Source organism: Microtus oregoni, unplaced genomic scaffold (genome assembly GCF_018167655.1).
Source record: "Microtus oregoni isolate MIOR12 unplaced genomic scaffold, Mior012 000057F_ref0000458, whole genome shotgun sequence".
Classification (NCBI taxonomy): domain Eukaryota; kingdom Metazoa; phylum Chordata; class Mammalia; order Rodentia; family Cricetidae; genus Microtus; species Microtus oregoni.
In genome coordinates this window covers 2,163,667-2,189,353 of record NW_024543833.1, presented here as the reverse complement: position 1 = coordinate 2,189,353, position 25,687 = coordinate 2,163,667, and the positions used below count along the sequence as shown (strand labels likewise).

The 25,687-nt window shown below is 44.9% G+C and overlaps 1 protein-coding gene across 1 annotated transcript in view; it reads left to right on the top strand.

The window, feature by feature from the left end:
• Positions 1–13,072, top strand: part of Acaa2 (acetyl-CoA acyltransferase 2) — a 28,532-nt gene extending 15,460 nt beyond the window's left edge. The window contains exons 4-10 of the mRNA XM_041639233.1: positions 509–625; positions 2,722–2,869; positions 6,147–6,322; positions 6,901–7,030; positions 9,309–9,379; positions 10,622–10,776; positions 12,705–13,072. Coding sequence (XP_041495167.1) covers positions 509–625; positions 2,722–2,869; positions 6,147–6,322; positions 6,901–7,030; positions 9,309–9,379; positions 10,622–10,776; positions 12,705–12,789 — 882 coding nt within the window. The 3' untranslated portion in view covers positions 12,790–13,072. The remainder of the gene's footprint in view (positions 1–508; positions 626–2,721; positions 2,870–6,146; positions 6,323–6,900; positions 7,031–9,308; positions 9,380–10,621; positions 10,777–12,704) is intronic.
• Positions 13,073–25,687: the final 12,615 nt, after the last annotated feature.

Sequence of the window (25,687 nt, the reverse complement as noted above, 5' to 3'; positions counted from 1 at the left end):
CAGTTCCATTAGTAGGACTTTTTTTACAATTTTTATGACTCTTAAATAGGTGTGCCCTTTATTATCTGCTACATATTTAAGTCAGAGATAAGTATCCCTGTGAATTTTCCAGATTAATGTTGAAGTAAGAATCACTGTTCTTAGAGCTGGGTGTGCCTTGGCATCTGTATAATCTCAGAGTCTAGGATGCTGAGGCGAAAGTTTGCCATACCTCCTAGGCCAGGGTGAGCTACATAATGAAAGCCTAGCTCTAAATCAGACTGTCCTTAGGCCAAATAGGTAGTGTATTACTCTGACACAAACGAGAATAGATTCTTTAACATCAGCTTCTCAGTGGCTTTAAACATTTCTTTTAGGTTACTGCAAATTAAGACACAATGTTTGTTTGAATCACCACTAATTTTTAAAGTCTTTGTATTTCTCAATTTACACTCTGGATACTATAGAAGGACTTTTGTTGTCTGGGTTTTTTGTTTTTGTTTTTGTTTTACTTTTTTTCTTTAAACAGGAAATCTGTGCCAAAGATGCTGAAGTTGTCTTGTGTGGAGGAACAGAGAACATGAGCCAATCCCCCTACTGTGTCAGAAATATGCGCTTTGGAACCAGATTGGGACTAGATATCAAGGTTTGGACCCTTAAATTTCTTAAATTATCTTTTGCTAATTATATAAGTAATTTTAATAGCGTAACTCTTGAGGGGAGAAAAAAAAACTAATTTTGAACCCAGTTTTGCTCATGAGATATTGCCAAGACTTTTATGATTTATATTTTATAGGTTATTTGAAAACTTGTTAGTTTTAGTGTTAGAATCCACATACATCACATGCAGAAGAAACCATAGGAAAAGGTTTCATGAGTAATCTGGGTGACTAGACCTTTGTTTGTTTTTTTTTTTTAATTTTTTATTGAGAAAAAGAGAAAAAAAATGTTTCCCCCTCCTCCCAGCCTCCCATTTCCCTCCCACTCCTTCCACCCTTCTCCCCCCCCCCCCCCTCCCCCCCCCTCTCCAATCCAAAGAGCAGTCAGGGTTCCCTGCCCTGTGGAAAGTCCAAGATCCTCCCGCCTCCGTCCCTGTCTAGGAAGGTGAACATCCAAACTGGCTAGGCTCCCACAAAGCCAGAACATGAAATAGGATCAAAACCCCGTGCCATTGTCCTTGGCTTCTCATCAGCCCTCATTGTTCGCCATGTTCAGAGAGTCCGATTTTATCCCATGCTTTTTCAGTCACAGTCCAGCTGGCCTTGGTGAGCTCCCAATAGATCAGCCTAGACCTTTGTAAGGGCACGTGGAGTTCTGCCTCTGGAGCAGGGGCCACTGGATAAGTTTCTCCATCACTAAAAGTGCGGTGTCTGCATTCATCTATTGATCCAACTTGGTCAGGGATAAAAATACTCCTTCACCTCTGACAGCTTTCCCATAGCAATCACAGCTGGGATAAAGAATGCTAATTCATTGCCCTGCTCATAGAAAAAGCTTAGTAGCTTTCTGTATTTCTTAGCATTTTCCAGGGGCCGGTGAGACGGCTCAGTAGTAAGAAATCCCTGTTTTGCAAGCATGAGGACCTGAAGTTAAATTCCCAGCACCCACACAAAAAGCTGGACATAGCTGCCTATGTCTTTGGGGAATGGAGACAGGCAGATCCCAGGGAAGCTCTAGCAAGCCAGCCTCACTTGAAGACAGAGAGAGACTCCACTCGGCTGAGACACCCTGTCTTAAAGGCCTAAAGTAAAAACGAGTAAAGGAAGCCACCTGGAGTCCTCTTCTGGCCTCCGAATGGGCACAAACACCCTCACACTCACCTGCATATACAGCACACACACTACACACACAGATGCACACACTCGCATGCATGTACAATGCACACACTACACACACAGGAGCACACACTCACATGCATTTACAATGCACACTACACACACAGATGCACACACTCACCTGCATGTACAGCACACACACTACACACACAGATGCACACATTCACCTCATATACAGCACACACACTATACACAGATGCACACACTCGCATGTACAACGCACACACTACACACACAGGGGCACACACTCACATGCATTTACAATGCATACTACACACACAGATGCACACACTGAATAATATAAATAAATAAGACGTGGCCTTTTGGAAACTAAGGAATGAGATTTAGAGACCATGAGTATTTCAGACACGGATGTATTTAAAAACTCTCTACTGAGATAGCAATACAGGGATTACGGGCAGCACGTGGAACATCCTCAGATGCTCTGGTGTGGCCTTTTCTGTTCCTTGGTGATTCCGTGCCCTGTTCTTCTCAGTCTAGTAATAACAAAATAACAAATAGAGCAGCTTTATCTGTCACTGAAGGTCGAGGATGCAGAAGCCACATGCGTGTGCTCCCCACCAGACTACATGATAGTTTACTTAAAGGGGTTGCAGAAAAACCCTACATGAGTACCCAGTGTTGGACTTCTCCCCGGAGGATTCACTTGTGATTGTGATTGTCCCGTTGGAAGGACACTTAGAGCTGTGTATTTAGAGTGGCATAAAATAAACATTTCTGAGACGTTGAGTTTTTTTAGACGTGAGATTTTCTTAATGTGTGCCACCATATTCACCAAATATGAATAGAAATAATAAGTGCAATTGTTATGTAAATCTAAAGAAATTATGACATGTTCCTTCCAAAGATAGTGTTTTAACACGTCGCTGCCTGACTGTCTTTATAGCTGGAAGACACCTTGTGGACAGGATTAATGGATCCTCATGTTAAGCTCACCATGGCATTGACTGCAGAGAACCTTGCTGTAAAACACAACATAAGCAGAGAAGACTGTGACCGATACGCACTGCAGTCCCAGCAGAGGTGGAAAGCCGGTTGGTATAGAGAGAAGAACGTGCTGGGAGGGGGGCGGGGTTCCTCCCGAAGGTCATAGTGACCAGGTAGGGATGGATTTTTTAAAACTCATACCTTTGGAAATCACATTTTTCTTTTTTTCTTTTGGTTTTAGATGATCAGGTAACTCTGTTACGGAATATTTCATGTGGAAATTTCTCTTGTGAAATAAGCTAATGCTACCTTGAAAAGCAGTATTGCGGGCTAAAGTGATGCGTAGTTAGGAGCACTGGCTGCTCTTGCAGAGAACTCGTGCTTGGTTCCCAGGGCCAGTGTAGCGGTTCACAACTACATGTAGCTCTAGTTTTAGGGGATCCAATAGCTTCTCCTGGCCTCCATGGGCACCACATACATGTGGCACACATCCGTATGGGCAAAACATAGTCACATAAAATAAAAATTTTAATCTTTTTAAAGTGGGATTTAGGGGTTCTGAAGAGTGGTGCTTACTGCTCTTGCAGAAGACACACGTTCAGTTCCAAGCCCCTAAGAGAGGTGCTTACTGCTCTTGCAGAAGACACACGTTCAGTTCCAAGCCCCTGCATCGGCTGGCTCACAACTGCCTGTAACTCAGGAGCTGATGCCCCTTTGACCTCCATGGGTACATTTGATACACAGGAACTCACACAGGCACACATACGTATACATAAGTAATAAATTAATAACTACACCTAATCAAAAGTGGAATGTCTCTTGGCCCAATCTGAACGTGGGGATTTGTCCTGGCCTAGTTGGTCTCCATAGAACATACTGAGGCATTTTATTTGCTCCACCATATGAAACTGCTGCTTAGAGCAGTAGGGGCAGGGTTTTGTTCAGGGGTTTGTTTTGTTTGTCAACTGTCAAGAACAAAATAGCCAGGCATGGAGGTATATGCCTTAAATTCCAGCACTCAGAAGACGGAGACCGTCGGATCTCTGTGAGTTCCAGGTCAGCCTTGTTTTCCAGGCAATACAGGGACTACAAAGTAAGACCCTGTCTTGGAGGTTAAATTGATATTTTCTTTTCCTGACTAACCTTGTTACATAAACAATCAGCCACTACAGTCCATTCTAGTCCAGAGTAGGTCAGTGGCCTTTCCCATGAGCCATGTCCTAACATACAGAGAGGGGATCTGTCTGCTGCTTGGGCCTGACCAACTAGGTGTCTTTGGATGCCTCCTTCTCCCATTCCTCATTGTATCTGACTCAGTTCATTAGTCCAAGACCCTCCCTCCACTGCCTCGCGACACACACTTCTTTCTGACCCTCCAGAACCAACACCGGGACAGCTGTTGGCTTCTCAGTGGCAGCTTGAAGGAATTTGTCAGCCCTCCGAATAAGAATTTAACTGAGCTGTTATTATTATCATCCACCAGAAGTTCTTGTGCGGGGATGCTTTTGATGTAGTGAGGATGAAGTGGGTCCATTCAGAGGAAGAAGTGGATGGAGCCGATGCCATCCTGCTCACCATTCCAGTTATTTCTAAGAGGCACTTGTAGTCCAGAGACCACCCAGCCATCTCATGGGTTTCTACTTCCATTGTGGTGAAGGGATCTGACCTCAGTTATTCACAGACCACCTATAAACTAGAGAAAATCCAAACCTAAGCTTTCTGCTTCTCAGACAGGAAGAGTCAAACTAAATAAGGGCAGAACTTCTGTTTTTCCAACGGAAATGTGGTATCAAAGTTCAGATGAAGGGCTTTCAAGAAACTCAGGGGGTAGGGATGTTGCTGTACACACATGATGTCCTGAGTTTGACACCCCAGCACCCATGTAAAACTGAGGGTGGCCACACTCCAGCACTCGGAGTAGAGGCATGCTAGGAGTTAGCTGACTGGACAGCCTAACCAAAACAGTGAATTTCATGTTCAGTGAGACCCTCCCTTCAGGGAACAAGGCAGAGCGTGAGAGTAGGGTACCAGGATACCTCGGGTCTCTGTGCAAACATGCAAACAGGCATGCATATACATGCATATACCACACACATATATACACACATGCATATACCACACATATATATACACACACATGCATAATCACACACATATATACATACACATGCATATACCACACACATATATACATACACATGCATAATCACACACATATATACACACATGCATAATCACACACATATATACACACACACTAAATGCATACACATGCATATACCACACACATATACACACACACTAAATGCATACACATGCATATACCACACACATATACACACACACTAAATGCATACACATGCATAATCACACACACATATACACACACACTAAATGCATACACATGCATATACCACACACATATACACATACACACTAAAGTAGGATTTTTTTCCCTGACCAACTCTATTGTTGAGGTGATAGATGACTCCAGTGTGTTCTGATCTGTGGAGGTTCAAAATGGATACAATGTGTTTTATGTAATTACATCAGTTACAATCTTACAATCTCTTCAGGTTGTCCTTGTCTGAACCTATGCTCGGTGGCATAGGCAACTCTGTGATGGTTTGATTACTCATTTTTTTCACCAAAAATTTTGGATGCATTTTCTTAAAATTTATTTATTTTTTATGGGTGTTCTGCATGAGCAGGGCACCAGATCCCATTATAGATGTTGCTGGGAACTGAGCTCAGGACCTCTGTAAGAGTAGGCAGTGCTCTTAACCACTGAGCCATCTGTCCAGCCCAAGTTGGGTGTATTTAGTTCTGTTACATCTATATCTAACACAGCTGTCAGTCTAGCATCTCACAATAAAAACATTTAATAAAACAAAAAGTCAGAGTAGGATCTCAGGATATGGCTCGGATTGTAAAGTACTTGCTATAACAAGCAGGAGGACCTGAGTTCAAATCCCAAGAATCCACATAAGTTGGGTGTGGTAGGGCAATCCGCAGTCCTCATGCTCCCAGTAAAGATGAAAGGCAGAAACAGGAGACTCTCCAAAAGCTCACCGGCCAGCTGGTCTGCTGTACACTAGGCAACAGAGATTCTGCCTCATGCAGTGTTGGAGGTGTGGTCTAGCGCACGCGCATACACACACACACACACACACACACACACACACCCAATGATAATTTCAAAAAGGTGCAGACTCACTGTGTAGATTCCTGGGGTGGGGGTATGTTAAATCCTCCAATAGGAAAGCAGCTTGCTAAGTAGAAAGGGACCCTCTCAGCAGTTAGAGCAGGGGTTAAGCTGACAGAATCGGTTCCTGGCTTCTCTTCCTTTCAGAGTTTGGTTCTAATGGTCTTTCACTATTTCAGCTAACGATGCTGGCTACTTTAAAGAGGAAATGGCACCCATTGAGGTGAAGACAAAGAAAGGAAAGCAGATGATGCAAGAGGATGAACATCCTCGACCCCAAACAACCATGGAACAATTGCAAAAGCTCCCTCCAGTGTTCAAGAAAGACGGGACTGTCACTGCGGGCAACGCCTCGGTGTGTCACATATCCTTGCCAATATGTTCTTGCCAAATGATTGTGAAGTCTCTTCCAGATACTTCTAGAACCTTCTAACCTTTAGTTGTTTAACTTACACTGGTAATGTTTATATTTTGTTAATTTGACTTTTCGTAGTCTAACATGAAATCTGTAGCCAGGGATCCTGATAATCTGATTTCTTCATCTTTTCAGTCCGTTGAAAGGAAATCCTCCGGGCTTATGAAGTTAGTTTTCATACCTCATGCCTTTTCTTTTTTCTTTCTCACATAATAATGTGTCATATTTCTTTTTACATCTACATGTATCTGATGTAAAGATTTAATTTTTTTTTCTTTCTCTCTCTTCCTCTCTCTCTGCATTCCTTTTCATTGTCCTTTGGTTTCACTCCATGCTTAAAGGATCTCTTAAAGTCCCCAGGGTCCCACAGTGCTTCCACCAGCATCCAACACATGGTCAGCGCTTCCTGTGCACGGCCCTAACCCTATACTACTCTGTGATCTGCTGCACCATTAGTTCGAACCTTGCCTCGCTTCTTTTACGGCTCTTGTTTTTAATCTGCTGGTTTTGTTTTGAAGGGGGTGTCTGACGGTGCTGGAGCTGTTATCATAGCTAGTGAAGAAGCTGTCAAAAAGCATAACTTCACACCACTGGCCAGAATTGTGGGCTACCACGTGTCTGGATGTGATCCCAGTATCATGGGTATTGGTGAGTTTATCATGAAAACTGTTCTGTTCTATGACTAGAGTTGGGTCTTTTTGGGCATTCAGAGTCTTGGAAAAGCAACCAAATCAAGATCCCTGGTGGACTCACTGAGATCATCTTTATGAAGAACTGTCCTCCACATGACAGGACCACCAAGACCATGCAAGTCCTCTATAGGCAGCAATCATAGCGTACTGTCTGTCTGAAGTATTTAAAAGTCATCCCACAGAGGGACTAGACAGCGTGTCGTGTTTAAGGGTGCATACTCTCTTGTATATCCAAGTTCAGTTTATCGCATCCATGTCAGGTGGCTTCCAACTGTCTGTAATTGCAGCTCCAGAAGAATCTGATTCTCCAGGTCTCCATGGGCACTCTACATATATGCACATGCACGCATGCGTGCGCGCAAACACACAGAGAGAAGAAAGAGAAAGCATGCACACATATATACACATAATTAAAAATTATAGGAATCCGTTTTAAAAATCAACACAGAAAAGAGAGGGTGCTGGAGTTACAGCTCAGTGGTAGAGCCCTTGTGTAGCATGTGTTAGACTTTGGGCTTGGTCCCCAGCACCACGGGAAAGGAAGGAAACAAAATTACACAATGAAGTCATGATGTGGGTTAGAGAGGCCTGCTTGGGGATTCAGTACCTCAGCTCCTCTGCAGAGTAGCTGTCACCAGGACTTGGCAGGACTAGTGACTGCTCAAAGAGGCACAAAGCTGTAGGAATACACTCTTGTGGAGCTTGTGGGGGTACAGTGGCGGGGGAGGGGTGGATGGTATGTGGGAGCTCATTGAGCTGAATGGAGCAACGTTAGCTTTATCTTAATTTGGCTTCATTTTTATAAATGATTTTCATGCTTAAAAAGACAAAGCCAGAGGGCTGGAGAGCTGGCTCAGTGGTTAGGAGTATTGGCTGCTCCTCCAAAAGACCAGGGTTCAGTTTCCAGCACACACATGGCAGCTCACAAACACCTTTAACTCCAGTTTCAGGAGATCTGATGCCCTCTTCTGGCCTCTATGGGCACCAGGCACACACATGATGCACCGACATACATGCAGGCGAAATAGCCATATATGTAAACTAAGAAAGACAAAGACCAGGGAGCAGAGCGATGAGCCAGTGGCTAAGAGCTTGCACTATTCTTACAGGTCCTGAGATCAGTCCCACAGCCACGTCACAGCTGCCTATTAGTCCAGCTCCAGGAAGGTCTGATGCCTCCAGCCTCTGTGGGTGCTGCATCTGTGCATGCGCATGCACATCCACGCACACAGTGAACATGTGCACACACACACAAAATTAAAATTTTTTAAGAAGAAAAAAGTTAATTCAAAAAATTTCTCAAAAATTTTTTTTTATTTTACATACATGGATGTTTTTCCTGCATGTATGTTTGTATACACATGCATGCCTAGTACCTGTGAAGATTCGGAAGAGGTAGGTATCCGATCCCCTGGAACTGGAGTTATGAAGAGTTGTGAGTCAACATGTGTGTGCTGGGAACTGAACGTGGGTCCTCCGCAGAGCAGTAAGTGCTTTTAACCACTGAGCCACCCCTCCAGCCCATCAGAGGGTTTCTTAATTAACTCTAAAACCCAGCAAGAGCCTAAAGCCCCACAGCTTTTAATGGTAAGTACTCAAACTAGAAATAAGGTCTTTTGTTTAACACAAAAGACCTTCCTGAGTCTCACTAAATAAACATGAGTGTCTGGGGAGAGAGTGGGGGACTGTGTTACCCCACTTACTATTGGAGTTAAGAAAGGTTCTTCCCTCAGGTCCCTTTTCCCTGAGTGCCCCACAGCTTCCTCTCTGCCAGGCTTATGGAAGGGCCACTGTGTTCCCTGCCTTTGATCCAAATGGGCTGAAGTTCAGAGTGAATGAATGGGTATACACCTTACAACTCTTGGTCTGCCTGGTCATTTGAGATCAGTATAATCTATAACTGACTGTATATGGCCCCCGGCTGCTCAAAGTCCTAACGCCAGGTAGACTGTCTCATGGGGGTGTCTCACCCGCAGTTGACTGCTTTCAGCTTTGCACCTTTGTCCCCCTTTCTGATCTGTGACCATTCCCTTGTATATTCTAGAAGGAGGAATTTGTTCTGTGCGGTAAGTTCTAACTGTATAAACAGGCTGATTTCAAACTCACGATCCTTGCACTTCAGCCTCCTGAGGGTTGGGATTGCAGGTATACACCACACACCTGTCTTAAAGAAGTCTGGCCTATGAATAACAAGAGAACATATGTGTCTATCTAATTCCTTTATTCTTATATAGGCCCAGTCCCTGCTATCAATGGAGCATTGAAGAAAACTGGACTGAGTCTTAAGGACATGGATTTGGTAGATGTAAGTGTTTCCTTTTCACAGCATAGATGATTTCGCTTGCTATCTTGTAGCTCATGTTTTAGTGCTGTTGATTTTCCGCCCATGTGTGTATTGACTGTGCATACTCTGTGTTGGTATGTCCCCCACTGTATTAAAATGCTTTTCTTATGTTTTGTGTTTCTTGTCTATCTCTGTGTGTACATGTATATATAAGCATAGGTTCTATTGGTTTTTTGTTTTCCTTCTTTCTACCTTATTTTTTGAAATGGATCGCTCACTGGCTAGTCATCAAGACTGAGGGATCCTCCCATCCCTACCTCCCCACTGGGATTAGACGAAAATGCAGCTACACCCAGCTTTTTTAAATAGGAGGTGGCCGTTGTCATGTGATGTGAAGGGTGCTGGGCAGTTGTGCCACATCTAACACAGTTCCCAGTGCCTGCACCTTAGGCAATGATGGTGTATTCTTGTCTGTCAGTGTCTTCCTGGAAGGGTGGCTTAGTACTAGGTAATAATAGCAGCCACTTAGGGCATACCCGCTGTGTTAGGAAATACACGTAGACACTGTCTAGCCATGGCTTTATTTAACCTGGGAAATGAATTGAACTTTGCTCTGGAAATTCAATTGTAAATATTTGAAAATACACACAAGGTCACGTCTTCCTGAGAAATGATTCAGTGGAGACCTTCCATCTAGTTCCTAAACCTCTGGGCTCTATGGTATCTCCTCCAGCATGCATCTACTTAGAGTATTGCAGCTGGCTTTTCTTTAAGGAATGCTTTTGATCTGAAGTGTCATTTAGTAAATATACAATTCCTTATTTTGAAAGAGGTAGATTCTGCCTATAAAGCCCAGGCTGGCCTCTAACTTGGAATCTTCCCATCTCAGCCTTCCAGTTAGCTAGGATTAGAGGTGTATGCCACCGCACCCAGCTCTCTGCCCCTTTTTAAACCTATTTGTAAAGGAAGATAATTCTATATGACCTTAAACATAATTATGTTGACAAATAATAACAAAAGCTACCCGTGGGTGCTAGCTCTTTCCACATATACTACAACACACACACACACACACACACACACACACACACACACACACTGAGGACCTACAGTCTTTACATGGAGTGATAAAAGATAAATTTAGATAACATTGTGAGCTAATTGAAATAAAAAGAAACAGGGAGTCGCTGTCTACAGGTCTGGATCTTCTTGTTACAAACAAGCTTCGAGGAATGATTCTGTGGGTTTTAACTCTCTTCTAAGGTGAATGAAGCTTTTGCTCCCCAGTACTTGGCTGTTCAGAAGACCTTGGATCTTGACCCCAGTAAGAGCAATGTGAATGGAGGTGCCATTGCCCTGGGTCACCCACTGGGAGGCTCTGGATCCAGAATCACCGCACACTTGGTCTACGAATTAAGGTACTCGTTAGATGTGTCACTTTCCTTGAAAATTTAATCCTTTTATCATTTTAGTGTATGAGTGTTCTCCTGCACGTATGTACGTGTTCTGTGTTTGTGCTTGGTGCCCAGAGAGTTCAGAAGAGGGAATTGGATCACCTGGGAATGGAGTTACAAGCAGTTGTGAGCTGCCATGAGAGTGCTGGGAATTGAACCCAGGTTCTCTGGAAGATCAGCCAGTGCTCTTAACCACTGAGCCATCTCTCTAGACCCCAAATATGGCATTTTTAAAAATAGAAACACATTTTTTCACCACAATCCTGTTTTTCCTTCTTCATATCTCCTGCACTGGTTCTGATGAGAAACAAATTATTTAGGAGACACTTTCCACTGGGCATTGCAGTAACCTGTAGTAGGAGGCCGCTTTTTTGTTCCTGGCTGTTCAGCCCCGAAATAACCACACAGAAACCATATTATTTGTGATACTGTTTGGCCAATACCTTAAGTGTATTTCTGGTTAATTCATATCTTAAATAAACCCATCTCCTTTAATCTGTGTATTGCCACAGCAAAATTTTGGCTCCATGGCTTCTCCAAACTCCGCCTTCCTTCTCCTAGAATTCAGTTTAGTTTTCCCCACCCAGCTCTGTTCTGCCTGCTCTGCTATAGGCTCAAGACAGTTTCTTTATTAACCAATGGTATTCACAGCACACAGAGGGGAATCCCATATCAGTAACCCTGCAAGCTCTCTCTGGAGTTTGTGTGTGCACTGCAGAAGCACTCTAAGGGAGTGCTCACAGAGAGAGCCATGCACATTGGGCCACCCTGGTGCTGGTGACCAGCAGTGCCTGCTTCTGTGGCTCTGCATTTTAGTGTCCACAGCTGTAATAAGAAAAACTTATTTAATAAATCAAATTATCGAGAAGATATGAGAAGGTACAGATCTAAATGCCACTGTTAAAGAAATCTGAGCAGACTGGCAATCTCTGCAAGCTAAACTTTGACCTCACTGCATCCCAGGTGTTTGAATTTCTCCAGTTTGGGTAGGAAAACTCTTGGCTTTGCATATTTGGGGCCATTTAGTTCTGTTAGGAGAGTTGAGAGCAAATTGACTGTGTGAGGCTGCAAGCTCAATGTCAACCTGTGGAGCAAAGCTGGGAGGACTCCTAGTGGTTCATTAGCTGGGGTTCAGTGACTGACACAAACAATCATGCTTGGCTAATTTCTCAGGGTCTACTCTAGATGACTCGCTCCTCCAAGAGACAACTATATCAGCTGCATCACTCCACAGTGACCCAAGAGTCTGAAGTCATGTGCGGGGTTGCTGCCCTCCTCCCCACTACCCCCATTTCTGTAAACGTCTCCTGCATTTGCTGCTTTCCCTGAGCCTGGCGAAGCTCATTTGTTTCCCTTCCTCTATCCTGAAGCCTGAAGCCTTCTTCTTACACTCTCTCTCTTGTGTGTAGCCTTGGCTGTCCAGGAACTCCCTCTATAGACCAGGCTGGCCTCAATCTTAGAGATCCACCTGCCCCTGCCTTCCAAGTGCTGGGATTAAAGGTGTGCATCACCATCACCTGCTATTGTTCATTTTTTAGTAAGAATATCCTGTTCTCTGGGTTCTTTTATCTACTGTGACCATAAACCAAAATTAAGGATTGGGGAAAGGACTTGGAAGATGAGTTGGTTAAGAATGAATATTAATACTATTTAATTAATTAGTCTAATGGAATTTTTTTATGTGTGTGTGTGTCTGTGTGTGTGCATGGTGGGTGTATGCGCATGCTCCAGCATGTGTGTGGAGGTCAGAAGACAACTGGCAGGGAAATGGTTCTCTTCTTTCACCATGTGTGTTCTGGGCATTGAACTCAGGCATTATGCTTGGTGGAAAGCTCCTTTGCCTGCTGAGCCATTTTACCGGCCCCAATAACAATTTTCTTGTTCTTTTTCAGGCGCCGACGTGGAAAATATGCAGTGGGGTCGGCTTGTATCGGAGGTGGTCAAGGCATTGCCGTGATCATTCAGAACACAGCCTGAAGAGATCACAAGCACAGAGCCCACCCCTACTTGGCCAGGCCACACAGAACAAGTGGCCAGGTGACCTTCAGGGCAGCACCACTGTGACGGTGATTGCATTTGACCAAGCCTTGATGAGGCAAAATGCATTAGGTTCTGTCCACTTTATAACTGCCTAACATGATGTGTTAGATTAAAAACCCAACCACTGAAGGCCTTAGAAGAAATGGTATCTTTGTTGATAGCCAGTACTATATGCCTTACACAATACAATTACAAACTGAATAAATGCTGCCTTAACTCCTGCTGATCTTTTCTTGATGTTTTTAAATTACACACAATGTCTCATTTTACCCATTTTTAAGTATGCAGTTCAGTGGTATTGAGGACATATACAACCTTATGCGAATGGCATCACCCCCCATCTTCAGAACTCTTTCATCTTGCACAGCTGAAACTGTTTTCATTTTAAAATTATTATTTTTATGTGTATGTGTCCATGTGTGAAGCATGATTGATAAAAACCCAGAGACAGAAATTGGGGTTTGACCCTGAAGGTCAGAAAAGCAAAATAGCCAGAATACTCCGTGTGTGTCTGGCCCCAGAAATCTCCTTCTCTTTCTCCCTTGTTCTTTCTGAGCTTAGATTCTTCTTATTCTCTCTGCCCACCTGCCCCACCCATCCCTCCTCTGCCTCACTATTGGGCATTCAGCTTTTTATTAGACCAGTCAGATGCCTTAGGCAAGCAAGGTGAAACATCTTTACATAATTAAGCAAATGCAGCATAAACAAATGTAACACATCTTTACACAGTTAAAGTAATGTTCTACAACATTAACTAGGCAAAGATGTGTTACATCTGTTTAAGTAATATTCCACAACATCCGGCTTCTTTCCTTTTGGTACCACCATGCCATCCAGATTTAGGAAGATCCAAAAACTTGGGACCCACGAGAAGCCACAGCCATAGGTGCATAGATACACGCCAGAAGCAACCTGGAGGCTGGGGTAATGCTGGTGGCACGTGTCACTAGAGGATAATAAACACCATATCCAGGCGACTTTGGAAAGTTGGTAGGAAGCATTACCACTGAAAGAGGAACCAGTGCTTCTACCCAGTGGATGCTGATCAATTGTGGACATTGGTCAAAAACAGTCACATTTTGTTAAATGCTGCCAAAACCAAGTCTGAAACTGCCACTATCACTGATGTGGTGCAATCAGAAGCTGCATCGCTCTGGGGAAGGGAAAGTCCACCAGGCAGCCTGTCATTGAAGCCGCTTTTTCAGTGGGAAAACTGAGGAAAAGATTAAGCGTAATGGGGTACCTGTGTCCTGTTGTCTTGAAATCACACATGAAAGTTAATTAAATGGCAATAAGTTCTTCTGTGAAGGGGAGACAGACAGACAGACACACAGAGGAAGAGATGGGAGGGGGGGAGAGTTAGAGTTCCAGGCATGGTCATGCATGACCATAATGCTATCACTTGGTAAGTGGAGGCAGGAGGATTAAGGATCTGGCATTTAAGGTCACCCTTGGCTACACAACAAGTTCAAAGCCAGCCTGCACTACATGAGACTGTATCTTTTGGAAAAGACAGCATTCGGTAGTCAAGAAGCTGCCCTTACATAGTTTACCTTCGATCTCCACAGAGTATCACAGAAGTATGTGTTTGTGTGTCTGTCCATCCATGCCCATGTGTTGCAAAGAACGGTGGGCGGAGGACTGAGGAAAAGTTCAAAGGTGTTTGCTGCCGGCTCCGTAGATCAGCAGAAAGCAATGAGGTGATTATGAGCAGTTGTTGACAAAAGCTGGGGAGGAAGCCAAGTGTGTCAGAGGTTGCCCCTAGGACAATCATGGAATTTATCATCCAAACCATAACACTTCTGAAATGTAGAAGCGACACTTAATCACACTGGGGTAACAGGTGTAAATTGGCACGATCCCAGGTGACCCAGGACATCACAATACCCGACTTCTAATTAAGCCAAAGGGTGTTACTGTGACCACTCTACCCCAGCTCCAGAGAACAGAGCAAACAGACTCCACGTATGCATTGGTGGGCGTGAGCACTTGTCCAGGTGCTTCTCTCAGGGTGGTGACTGCTGAGCAAATACTTGAAAGAAGTGAGGGTTGCATGTGCAGGCACCAGGGAGACGAGCAGAAGACAAGCAGCACACAGCTTAGGACAGCGAGGAGGCCTGTGTGCCCAGCAGTGAGCTGGGCAAATAGTGAAGGGCTTCGGGCTGCCTGGCTACATGACATGTAGAGCCTTGTAACTCAGTGGCCTTTGAGCTTTTCTTTAGAATACAGGGGGAGCCGCTGCTAGCTCTTCAGTAGAGGGAAAATGTCATCTCACATCCGAGGGTCGCTCCACTGAAGTCCACTAAAGAGGCAATCAGGGAGGCCAGCAACGATGCTATTGCAGGAACCTGGGACAAGGCATTGTGCTGACACAGGTCTGGGAGCCGCACTGAGGTGGTGAGCAACTCTCAGGTTCTAGAAATACTTTGAGGTGAAGGCTGGAAAGTCCCTGGTGGACGGAGTTGGCAGAGAGATGAGTCGTGGCTGAATTCTGGGCTGCTTCTCTGAGCCCAGCTAGAAAAGGCTGTATGTGGAACAGGTTGAGGGGAGATCAGGGGTCTAGGTGAGTTGTCCTAACAGACCCTGGGATGACACCAGCTGAGTTTGGGAAAGAGTTAGAGATGGAGGTTTTGGTGTGAGAATCTCTGGCCTTAGGTGGGACTGGATCAGAAACAAGTTGAGACATCAACAAGAAATGAAGATCGGTTGTCCTTCGGGGGACTCTCGGTGTTCATTTCCATGTTTTAAAGAAAGATGGAGAAGACAAAAAGAAGACTCTCTGAATAGTAGCCCATGCGTGTGTATGGCTCTTGGGGAGGAGCAGGAATTGCTTTTGGTGTTTCAGGCAAGTGCCATTGCTGCAGCCGTGGGGAAAGGGTTTGTAAACTATGTTGACAGCAGGTAGCAGAATTGCCCTGTAAAGAAGAAACAATAAAGAAGAAACAAGTCTTGGGACGTGAATGGCTATTCATTTTCTTTCCATCCCAGTGTGTGTGTGTGTGTGTGTGTGTGTGTGTGTGTGTGTGTGAAGTTTTAGATTTTCATAAAACCAAGTTTTAGATTTCAGAGTGATGTCGTTTTGCAGTAGCAGTAAGCACAGGGACACCTCCTCCTCTAGGTGGCGCCCCAGGCTTGTGCTTCCTCTTCCCTTTCTCAATTGCATTTAATTAATAGGCAACTTAATTTAATAGGCATTCATTACAATGAAGTAATTAATTATAATTACTCAATAGGCATCTCAGCTATGGTGGCCAAACTCTTGTCCTGGTATCCTAGGCATCAAAAGGAGAAAAAGGAAACAATAAGGATAACCAGGACGGTTGGTGTGAACAAATGTCCCGTCTTCTATCCAGCATCCTAGCATCCCGTAGCCAAGAACACTGTCCTGTGTTTCTCCTCACTGAAAATCAGGCAGACGTAAATCCCCTAGAGCTGACATGACAGAGCCTCTGGGCAGGCCACAGCCCCTTGCTGAGGTGGAGGATCACGGAGCATCAGGGCCATTCCCACCAGCTGGAAGGACAGGCAGATGGCTGAGAAAGTCTTCAGAATGGAGATGGGGCAACAGTCACGACGCCAGCACACAACAACCTTCATGGGACCCAGTGCCATCTCTTTCTCACCGGGCCCTGTATTTACTAAGGGGTCTACAGACTTTAAAGGTGTCAGAAATCGATGACATGAGTCACAGTTTCAGTCCTAGCTACTAGGGAGGCTGGAGTAGGAGGGTGGATTGCTTAAGTCCATGTTGTCCTCCTGTCACTATTTGGGAACTGGCACTACAGAGGAAGACTTACCAATAAAAGCACTGACTTTGGAATCTTTGTTTTTTTTTCCTTTTCTTCTATGCATGTGATATGTAAGCATATGTATACAGTCCACCTGTACCGTACTGTCTGTCTACCATGGGACAGTTCACTAGCTGGGAAAGGGGCTGGAGACTGAAACACACACAGACAGACAGAGACACGGCATCCTTGAACATCTTGAATGCCAATTTTATTGCCTTCCAGGGAAGCTTACATAGTGCCTTTCCTGACCGATGGCCACTCCCTAGCTCTCGGGATCCTTCCGCTGAAACCCCACCAGAAACCACTCCTCTGCCATCAGGGAGGGTCTCGTGCTCAGAGCAGCTGCAAGCATAGGAAAACAAGTTGTTTTCTCTGGAAGGCAGAGGGCCATAGAAAATTCAGGGTCTGAGGGTTTACAGTCCCCAAATCATACGTGTATGCATATATATGATGTATGTATGGGCACCCACAGGACAGTATTACCATCACACACCATCACACATGGTTTCTACTTCTTTTTTCAAAAATGGAAGTTTAAGGCCACACTTAGAGCCTGCCAGGGCCAACACTATTCCTTTAAAGGTAATCAGAGTGCCTGTTCTCACCTTTACCCAGGTGTACCTGAACTGCGAGGTTTTCAGACTGAGCTGGGGGAAGAGGTGTGCCGTAGTGACTGCCACCCTCCCCAGGAACAGTCACAACTCTCTGGGGTCTTGTTTAGTTTCCCTCTTACGCTCTACACTGGATCTGTATAAAATAAAACTAAACCTATTTCTAAAGTAGATTCTTGTGTGTATTCTTTGTACAGAAGTTCACCCTGACCCGATTTAAATCAGCCCAACTGTTCCCAAGAAGAAGGAATGAAAAGTTAGAACTCTGCCACACTGCCTACCTGAAGGGTTCCCATGTATTTATGTGCTTCAAGACTTCATCTGTCGAGATCCAGGGGCATTTCAGGGTGACCAAGTGGGAAGACACCTCACTGTGGTTTGGCTAACTTGCTTATGTAAATCTTATATTCTCAAAAGAAAAAAGTTCAAAATAACCAACTGGTGTGGGAGGTCCTTCCGGATATGTGTTGCTTTTATTGGTTAATGAATAAAGAAGCTGCTTTGGCCTGTGATTGGGCAGAATAGAGCTAGGCGGGAAAACTAAACTGAATGTTAGACTGAGTCAACGATACACCATGTAGCCGCCAAAGGAGAAAGATGCTAGTCACCAGCCAGAACCATGCCAGTAGGCCACAAGTCTCATGGTAAAATATAAAATAATAGAAATGGCCTAATTTAAGATGTAAGCACTATCTAGAAATATGCGTAAGCTAATAGGCCAAGCAATGTTTGAATTAATACAGTTATTGTGTGCTTATTTCCGGAAACAAACAAGCAGCCTCCTTCAACAACCAAATAAATAAATCAAATGTGTTGATATGTGTATGGTATGTGTATGCACATATACACAGACATGCATACATGTATATGGAGGCCAGAGGTCAAAATCAGGTATCTTGCTCAGCCCTCTCCACCTTAGTTTTTGAGACAAAGCCCCTTCACTGAACCCGGAGCTACTGACTGGATAAAACAGTAGGCCAGTGGGCTCCGGGGACCCACCTGTCCCAGCCTCCCCAACACGGGCATTACAGACACATCTGCCATGCCCAGCTATAAATGTAGATACATGGGTCCAGGGGATCCAGGCCTTTATTGCTTTCAGATCATAAGCATTTTACCTGCTGAACCTTCTTCCCAGGCGCAATGGTATTTTTCATTCCATCATCATCATAGTTGTTGTTGTTATTATTATTATTATTAAGACAGAGTCTCAAGTAGCCCAGGCTGGCCTTGATCTTGCTCCACCCCTGATTGCTGGAGGCACAAGGATGAGCCATCACACTGGTTCTGTGCAGTGATGAGGGTCAAGCCCAAGACATCACATGTGCTAAGCAAGCACACTAACAACTCTCTAACAGCTGAGCTACAGCCCCAGTCCGATAAATAACGTCCTCATCTCTCCTCACGCTAGAGAGCCCAGGCTAGCCCATGTAGCCAAATGACTTTAGTTTATCATCAGAGAGATTAACTAAATCCAGCTTCTAAGTAGGAGGCATTATAAGTTAGAAAGAATCAATCCATGGGAGAGGGGTACCAAAGAACCATTGCCACCTAAAGCAAGGACAAGACGGCATCACAGGAGCATAGCCTGCCTCCATCCTCACTGTCATTTTGTCACCCAGATCATATCCTTGGTGGCTCCCCTCACCTCCCCAGGCAGAATTCTTTCCCTTAGGCATATTCTGGATTTTGCACAGACTTGCATAAGTGCATATAACTCTACACGCTGTGGTTCATTTAATAACACGCCCTGAGTCTGCAAATTCCTTGAAAACAAAAACTGTGTCCTGCTGATCTTGCTTCTCCCCTGAAACAGACTGTGGTCCTTGGAATATGGTGCTATTCCTGCACAGTGAGTAAACAGGCTTCTGATTCTGCTGAACTCTGGGGACATCATTGGAGAACCCCGGCAAAGGTGTATCTGTTTGAGTATGATGAACAAGGCCAGAGGAACACCAATGATGGGAATGACAGGCATAGCTGGGTTTTCACTGTCTGCACTGCAGATCAGTGGAGATCAGACCCAAGTTTGTAAGGTAAAATAATAATAATAATAAAATAAAATTTAAAAAGGATGTTCCAGTTTTCTATGGCTAAAATGTCCTGGGAGACCTTCAGATGAAGCTTAATCCAGGAACTCAAGAAATGTACCAAGACTGAGTAAATCACCTGCCTCTGTTCCCATTTCCACATGAGCAAAGGAGCCACAGAACTTCTAGGGCCAAGCTGAGCAGGTCTGTATACACTGAGAAAAAGCAGGAGCCTTGTTACCGGCAAGCTCGGCAAAATTGGTGTCGATTATCACCGACTTTTCTAAAATACTTCCATCTCAAATCAGTCACCAAGGCAAGGTCACCATCCGGCTTCACCATGGCTATAAGATAAAGATTGTAGCCAGTCTCCATTTACTCTGCCACGGTGAAACAAGCTATCTGGTTGGTGCAAGGCTGAGCGGGTGTGCTGGCTCAGAAGTCGTGGAGTAGGCTTCCTCGCTCAGCCAGCGATCAGTGTGTGAACCTGCCAAGTCACCCCACGCTACAACCCAGACTTCACCTCTCTTCCACACAAGGTAGTTAGACCCCCGGAAGTGATGGAATATTATTTTAAGATACGTTATGTTCATTAATGTTGTGAGACATTTGTTTTAATGATGCGAAGATGTGTTGCATTCTTTTATGCTGCATTTGTTTAACTCTGTGAAGCTGTGTTACTGTGCCTGTCTACAACACCTGACTGGCCCAATGAAGAGCTGAATGGCCCATAGGCAGGCAGGGGAAAGGATAGGTGGGGCTGGCAGGCAGAGGAAATAAATAGGAGGAGAAATCTGGGGAGATTGAGGTCCGAGAAAAGGAGAGAGGGCACCAGGGGCCAGTCCCCAGCTATCCAGCAAGTCATGAAGTAAGAAGGAAAGAAAGTGACTCAGAAATGGAGAAGGGCAAAGGGCCAGAGGCAACAGATAGACAGGATAATTAAAGAAAAGCTAGCTAGAAATAAGCCAAACTAAGGCTGGGGATTTAAAAGGAAGAATAAACCTCTGTGTGTTTATTTGAGAGTAAAAACAATTAACTACCCCTGGGTCTCAGCTTTTCCAGACTTCTTTTCTGACCTCCAGCGTCCGGGTAGTTTCTACCCCACCAAGCCCAGCTTTGGTAGCCCCCTTCCCAGCCATTTCCATCGCTAGCCAGCACTGCCTGGCCACCGGCATCTTTGTGAGCCGAAGTCTACAAATCTTGTGCTGGGATTGGGGTTCAGCCCCTTTAGCTTCCTGAGAGCCGAGAGCTGCGCACGCGCTTGCGCGCACGCACGAACACACACACAGCCTGAGAAGTGACAATTTGGGCTCTGACTCCCTCCCCACAAGTCCCTGTTTCCCATATTCCCACAGCTGTGGAAGTTGAGGGACGTTCTGTTTATCGAGGTTGTGAGAGGTGGTTCCAGACTGTTCAGTTTCTTGAGTCTGTTCCTTAGGCAGGCTTCAGCACATGGCCATGGTTCTCTTTGTTTTGTATCTGTTTTACTGGATCAGGACAGTTCCGTGGAGATCGAGCAGTACTGATGCCTTTGCTTTCCTGCATCAACCGTCTCAGATCTGTTCCTAACAGTCAATTAGGCATTATAGGGCGGAGAGAATTCAGGCGCTAGAGACGCCTTGCCCAAGCCTCAGAGCTTCTGCACCTGGACTGCATTTCAGCCTTTGCGCTCTAGGGGTCGCCAGATAGCCTTGCCCTTAATGCTCCATCCAGCGTTAAGAACAATACCAGAAAGGGAAAGTTACCTTGAAGAGTCAAGTATCAAACGGAGTACCCGCAGGCACCCACCGCCTTTCTCAGAGTTGTCCTCTTGGATCCTGGGCTCCTCAATATCAGAGTCCAGTGCTCATCAGGCATACTGGCCCATGTCTGTAATCCTAAAGACAGGAGGAAGGATGGTTGTGGAGTCCGAGACCAACTTGTTCTATACAGTGGGTTCCAAGCCAGTAAGGGCAAATAAAACTAAAAAAGAGCATCGGGTATTCTAGGGGCTTCATGAGGGCTGACCTATCTACCCCAGAGTTCAAAGGTCATGAACCATCCTTGGGGACAGCTTAATAATAGCTACTGCCTCAAGCTCTCTTCTGGAGGGATCCCTTGCTCTGTGGGAGACACAACGTTAGCCCTGAAAACCACAAACTGAGCTGAGGAACCACCAATATTATAAAACGGTAGAAACTCTTTTAGGGGAAAATAATATATATTAAATGTCCCTGTGCTGCTGGAAGCTGTTGGGAGTTTGTCACCGAGAAGCTCTCTGTGGCGGTCTCCCTGGAGGAGCCCAGGGCACTGATGGGGCAGAGTCCCTTAAATCTTCCCTCTGGGTCTGCCTGGCTGTTTCATAGTGAAGCCATGATTAGGTTCTAGCTTTCCTCTGTGGGGTCCAGTGACTTCTGCTTCCTGCTTTAGTCCAGTGAGATCTCTTGCCATGTGGGGGTCACCTCTAACCATGGCACCCTGTGAATGTCAACAGATCCCCCAAGGAAGCATATCTTGACCTGGAACCTGTCATCTGACCAACTGCTCCCTAAACAGTGGTTCTCAACCTGTGGGTCATGACCCTGTTAGTGGTCACAGGTCAGATATCACAATTTATAACAGTAGCAAAATTACAGTTATGAAGTAGCAACGAAAGTAATTTTATGGTTGGGTGTCATGGCAACACAAGGAGCTGTATTAAAGGGTCACAACTTTAGATAGGCTGAGAACTACTGTTTTGTTTTGTTTTCCACACAAGGGCTGTTTTTTAAGAGCAGCCTGTCAGACCCACTTCTAAAGAGCCGGAGCATGGGGCAGCGGCCATGGAAAGCTTGGCTTTCCTGAGGGATTAGATGCCTCACAGGCACTCAACCACCTTAGAGTCACCATCCTGGGTTCTGGCACGTGCTTCACTGAAACCAGGCGCAGCTTTCATGGCCTGGTCTTTATGAGGCACTCACAGACGATGCTGGCTGCCACAGTGGACTGTCTCCTTTCGTCTGTCTAGCCTGGACTGTCTTCCAAACGTTGCAGACAGTTGGGGAAGCCACGGACGCTGCCAGGACTAGGAGAGGCTGGGGGGAGGGGAGATGGGGACAGAGGTGCCGGTGGTGGGTGTGCTCCAACATGGTCCAGCCAAGCAGTTGCTGCCCAAGGGTTGCCAAACTGGTTTTCCTACCCCACCCTAGCCAGATCAGGAGATTCTCCTAGCCAATCAGAGGCTGGACCCCAGTGACTCACCCTTCTCCCCACCCCCCCTTCAGCTCAGGATGTCTCAGCAGATGGTTGAGGACCACTCGAAAGCCAGGCTCAGGATCACTATCAAGTCCAAGGTCCCCGCTTTGGTTCAGATTCCTAATTTCTTACAAGGAAGTGGGGGCTGTGGTTTGAAGGCAGCATCATTTTACAGCCTCCCCACCCCAAACCTGGGTCTCAGCCAAGGCTGGCCATCTGGGGGTGGCCTCTAGAGGTGTTGCCTGGGAACAAGTCTCGGGGCTCCTCCCTACTCTCTTCTTACATTTAGGAAGTTCATTTTACTGGAATTCACATGGGGCAATTGACGAGTACGGTGCAGGGATGAGGAATGAGCCTGCGGTGCCTGCTCTTGGTGAGACGAGGGCTAGGAACACCAAACGAATTGTACCAGGTTCCAGAATGCCCGCTCCCAGCGATGAGGACCGAGTCAGGGAAGGCTGGTTAAGCCAGGGTTAGACCGGGTCCTTATTCCTTCAATCCAAGATACACTGCCTACTTAACAGCCTTCCAATCAGTTCTTCTTTTCTTATTAGAATGGAAACTGTATCAAAGAATCCACACACCTTCCAGCCAGCTTCGGAGATGAGCCACAACCAGAAGCGCACTTAGCATTTCTGTAAGCGGGAGGCACCGTGCAATGCCTGGCACTGCATCTCTCCTTTACATCGTGTGTCTGCTACCTCTGCCATTCCCAGGTCTACAGCTAAGTCAGCAAGAAGTCTGATAGTTGGTCATGGGTAAACAGATTGGGTCAAACAAATCAGGAAAGAAAAAAAAAATCATCCAGAAAGCAACGGTGACTTGAGCAGAAGGTCCCTGTGCTTTCAACACCCACAAAACCTTTCTGCAGTGTTCATCCATTGGCCTGCGTGTTTGAAGGGTCTTTTTCTGTTTCCTTGCATTTTTTTTTAGTTTTACAATTGTTTTTATTATGTGTGCATGTGTGTATGTGTGTGTCGAAGTCCATATGAAGAAAACTCCGAGGAGCAGGTTCAAGGATCAAACTCAGGGTGTCAAGTTTGCAGGACCAGGGAAATGACCTCCTGTGTCATTTCCCGGATCCTCTAGCCTCCTTTTTCAATTAATTCAACACAGTCACAGCTTGTGCTCTGGCATTCATAGCATCATTATTCACAATGCACACAAGGTGGAAATAACCCAAGAGTTCATCGAGGGATGGATGGATAAACTGTAGGATAGCCATGTAGGGGAACAGAATTCTGCTTAAAAGAAGGAACGGCAAATTCTGACGCATGGCATCTCACACTAAGCAAACCAAACAAAGAGACAAATATTGTGTTGTTTATTCTATATGATAACCCTAGAAAAGTCGAATCATGGATACAGTAGGATAGAGATACCTTACTCCTGGCCAGGCGAGATGGAGAACTATTATTTAATGAGGATAGCATCTTTCTTTGGGACGACGATGTTCTAGAGATGGATAGTGGTAACGGGTGTTCAAGCTCGTGAATGTACTTTGTGATAACAGTTATGAATATTTTATATTTATGATTGTAGTGAGTATATGGCTTGATTTTTAAAATAGTATATGTGTGTCCAGGTGTGGGGGAGTGTAGGGGTGTGTGTGTGTGTGTGTGTGTGTGTGTGTACAAACACAGGTTGGCTCAGAGATCAACATCAAGTGGCGCTCCTCATGCACCACCCACCTTGGGTTTTGGGAAACTGCCTTTCCTAGGGATCTTTCACGGGGCCTCAGAGAGAGCCACCTGCCTGTGCCTCCCTAGCGTTCGGATTACAAGTCTGTGCCTCCGTGTTCAACTGTTTTACATGGGTCCTGGGAATCAAACTCACATTACAGACTGAGCTATCTCTCTGGCTCTTAGGATGGCCTCAAATGGCGGATTTTAGATTGTATATTTTTTTCACAATTGTCTGTTTTTTCCTAGAGTGTCACTTTCTGTAATCTCTGTTGTAAGTGGCTGGCAATAATTTGAAAATAGTAACAAAAATTCCAGAAATATTCAATTCTAAACATTCAATAACATTTACTACAGCATTTTATGAGTTATGGTTCATCACCGTATCTGATTTATAATTAATTTTTATATATGTGTTAATATCTATAGAAAAATAATGTGTACATGATTCAGTATCATCTGCAATGTGGAACATCCATGGGGCATTTTGGAATATATTCTCCTCAGATAAGGACGTCTAGTTCCACAATATGAATTTTTAATGGAAGATAAAGTAATTCATATTTCAGGCTATTATCACACAGCATCAAACCAAGCATGGATCTCTGCAGTCACAAGCCATACAGCCACCCTGATTGTCCCCGAGACTGGGAATGGCAGCAAATCAGATACATCTATCGCCTCCATCTCTAGACTCATAACTGAGGCTCTTACAATAAAAGGAAGATTAACCAGAAATATTTAAGAATTGACACTTTATCAGGTCAGCATTCAAAAATAACCAAATGGAAAAACGAAGACCTGGAGAAACAGGAAAATGTGTATTTTGATGCTTGAGTTTACTAAAGGTAAGTTAATTTACTCTCTATTTCTGTGATAAGCACCATGACCAAAAGCAACTTGGGGAATTAAGGGTTTGTTTTATTTTAGTACTTATAGCCCATCATAAAGGGAAGTCAGAAACTCAAGGTAGGAATCTGGAGGCAGGAATCTGGAGGCAGGAATCTGGAGACAGGAATCTGGAGGCAGGAATCTGGAGGCAGGAATCTGGAGGCAGGAATCTGGAGGCAGGAATCTGGAGGCAGGAATCTGGAGGCAGGAATTGAAGCAGAAGCCATAGAGGACTGCTACTTACTGGCTTTCTCTCTATAGATTGTTCAGTTTTCTTTCTTACAAAAAAATTATGAACATTATTTTATGTTGTGTTTTTCCTGCATGTGTCTATGGACCATGTGTGTACTTGGTGCCCTTAGAGGCCAGAAGAGGGCGTTGGTTTCCTGGAACCAGAGTCACTGATGGTTGTGAGCTACCATGCCAGTGCTGGGAATCGAATCTGAGTCCTCTAGAAGAGCAGCCAGTGCTTGTAATGGCTGAATTTTCTTATATACCCTAGGACTACCTGCCAAGGATGCCACCATCCACACTGGGCTAAGCCCTCTTACATCAATTATTAACTAAGAAAATGCCCCTATAGACTTGCCTACGGCAATCTGATGGAGGCATTTTTT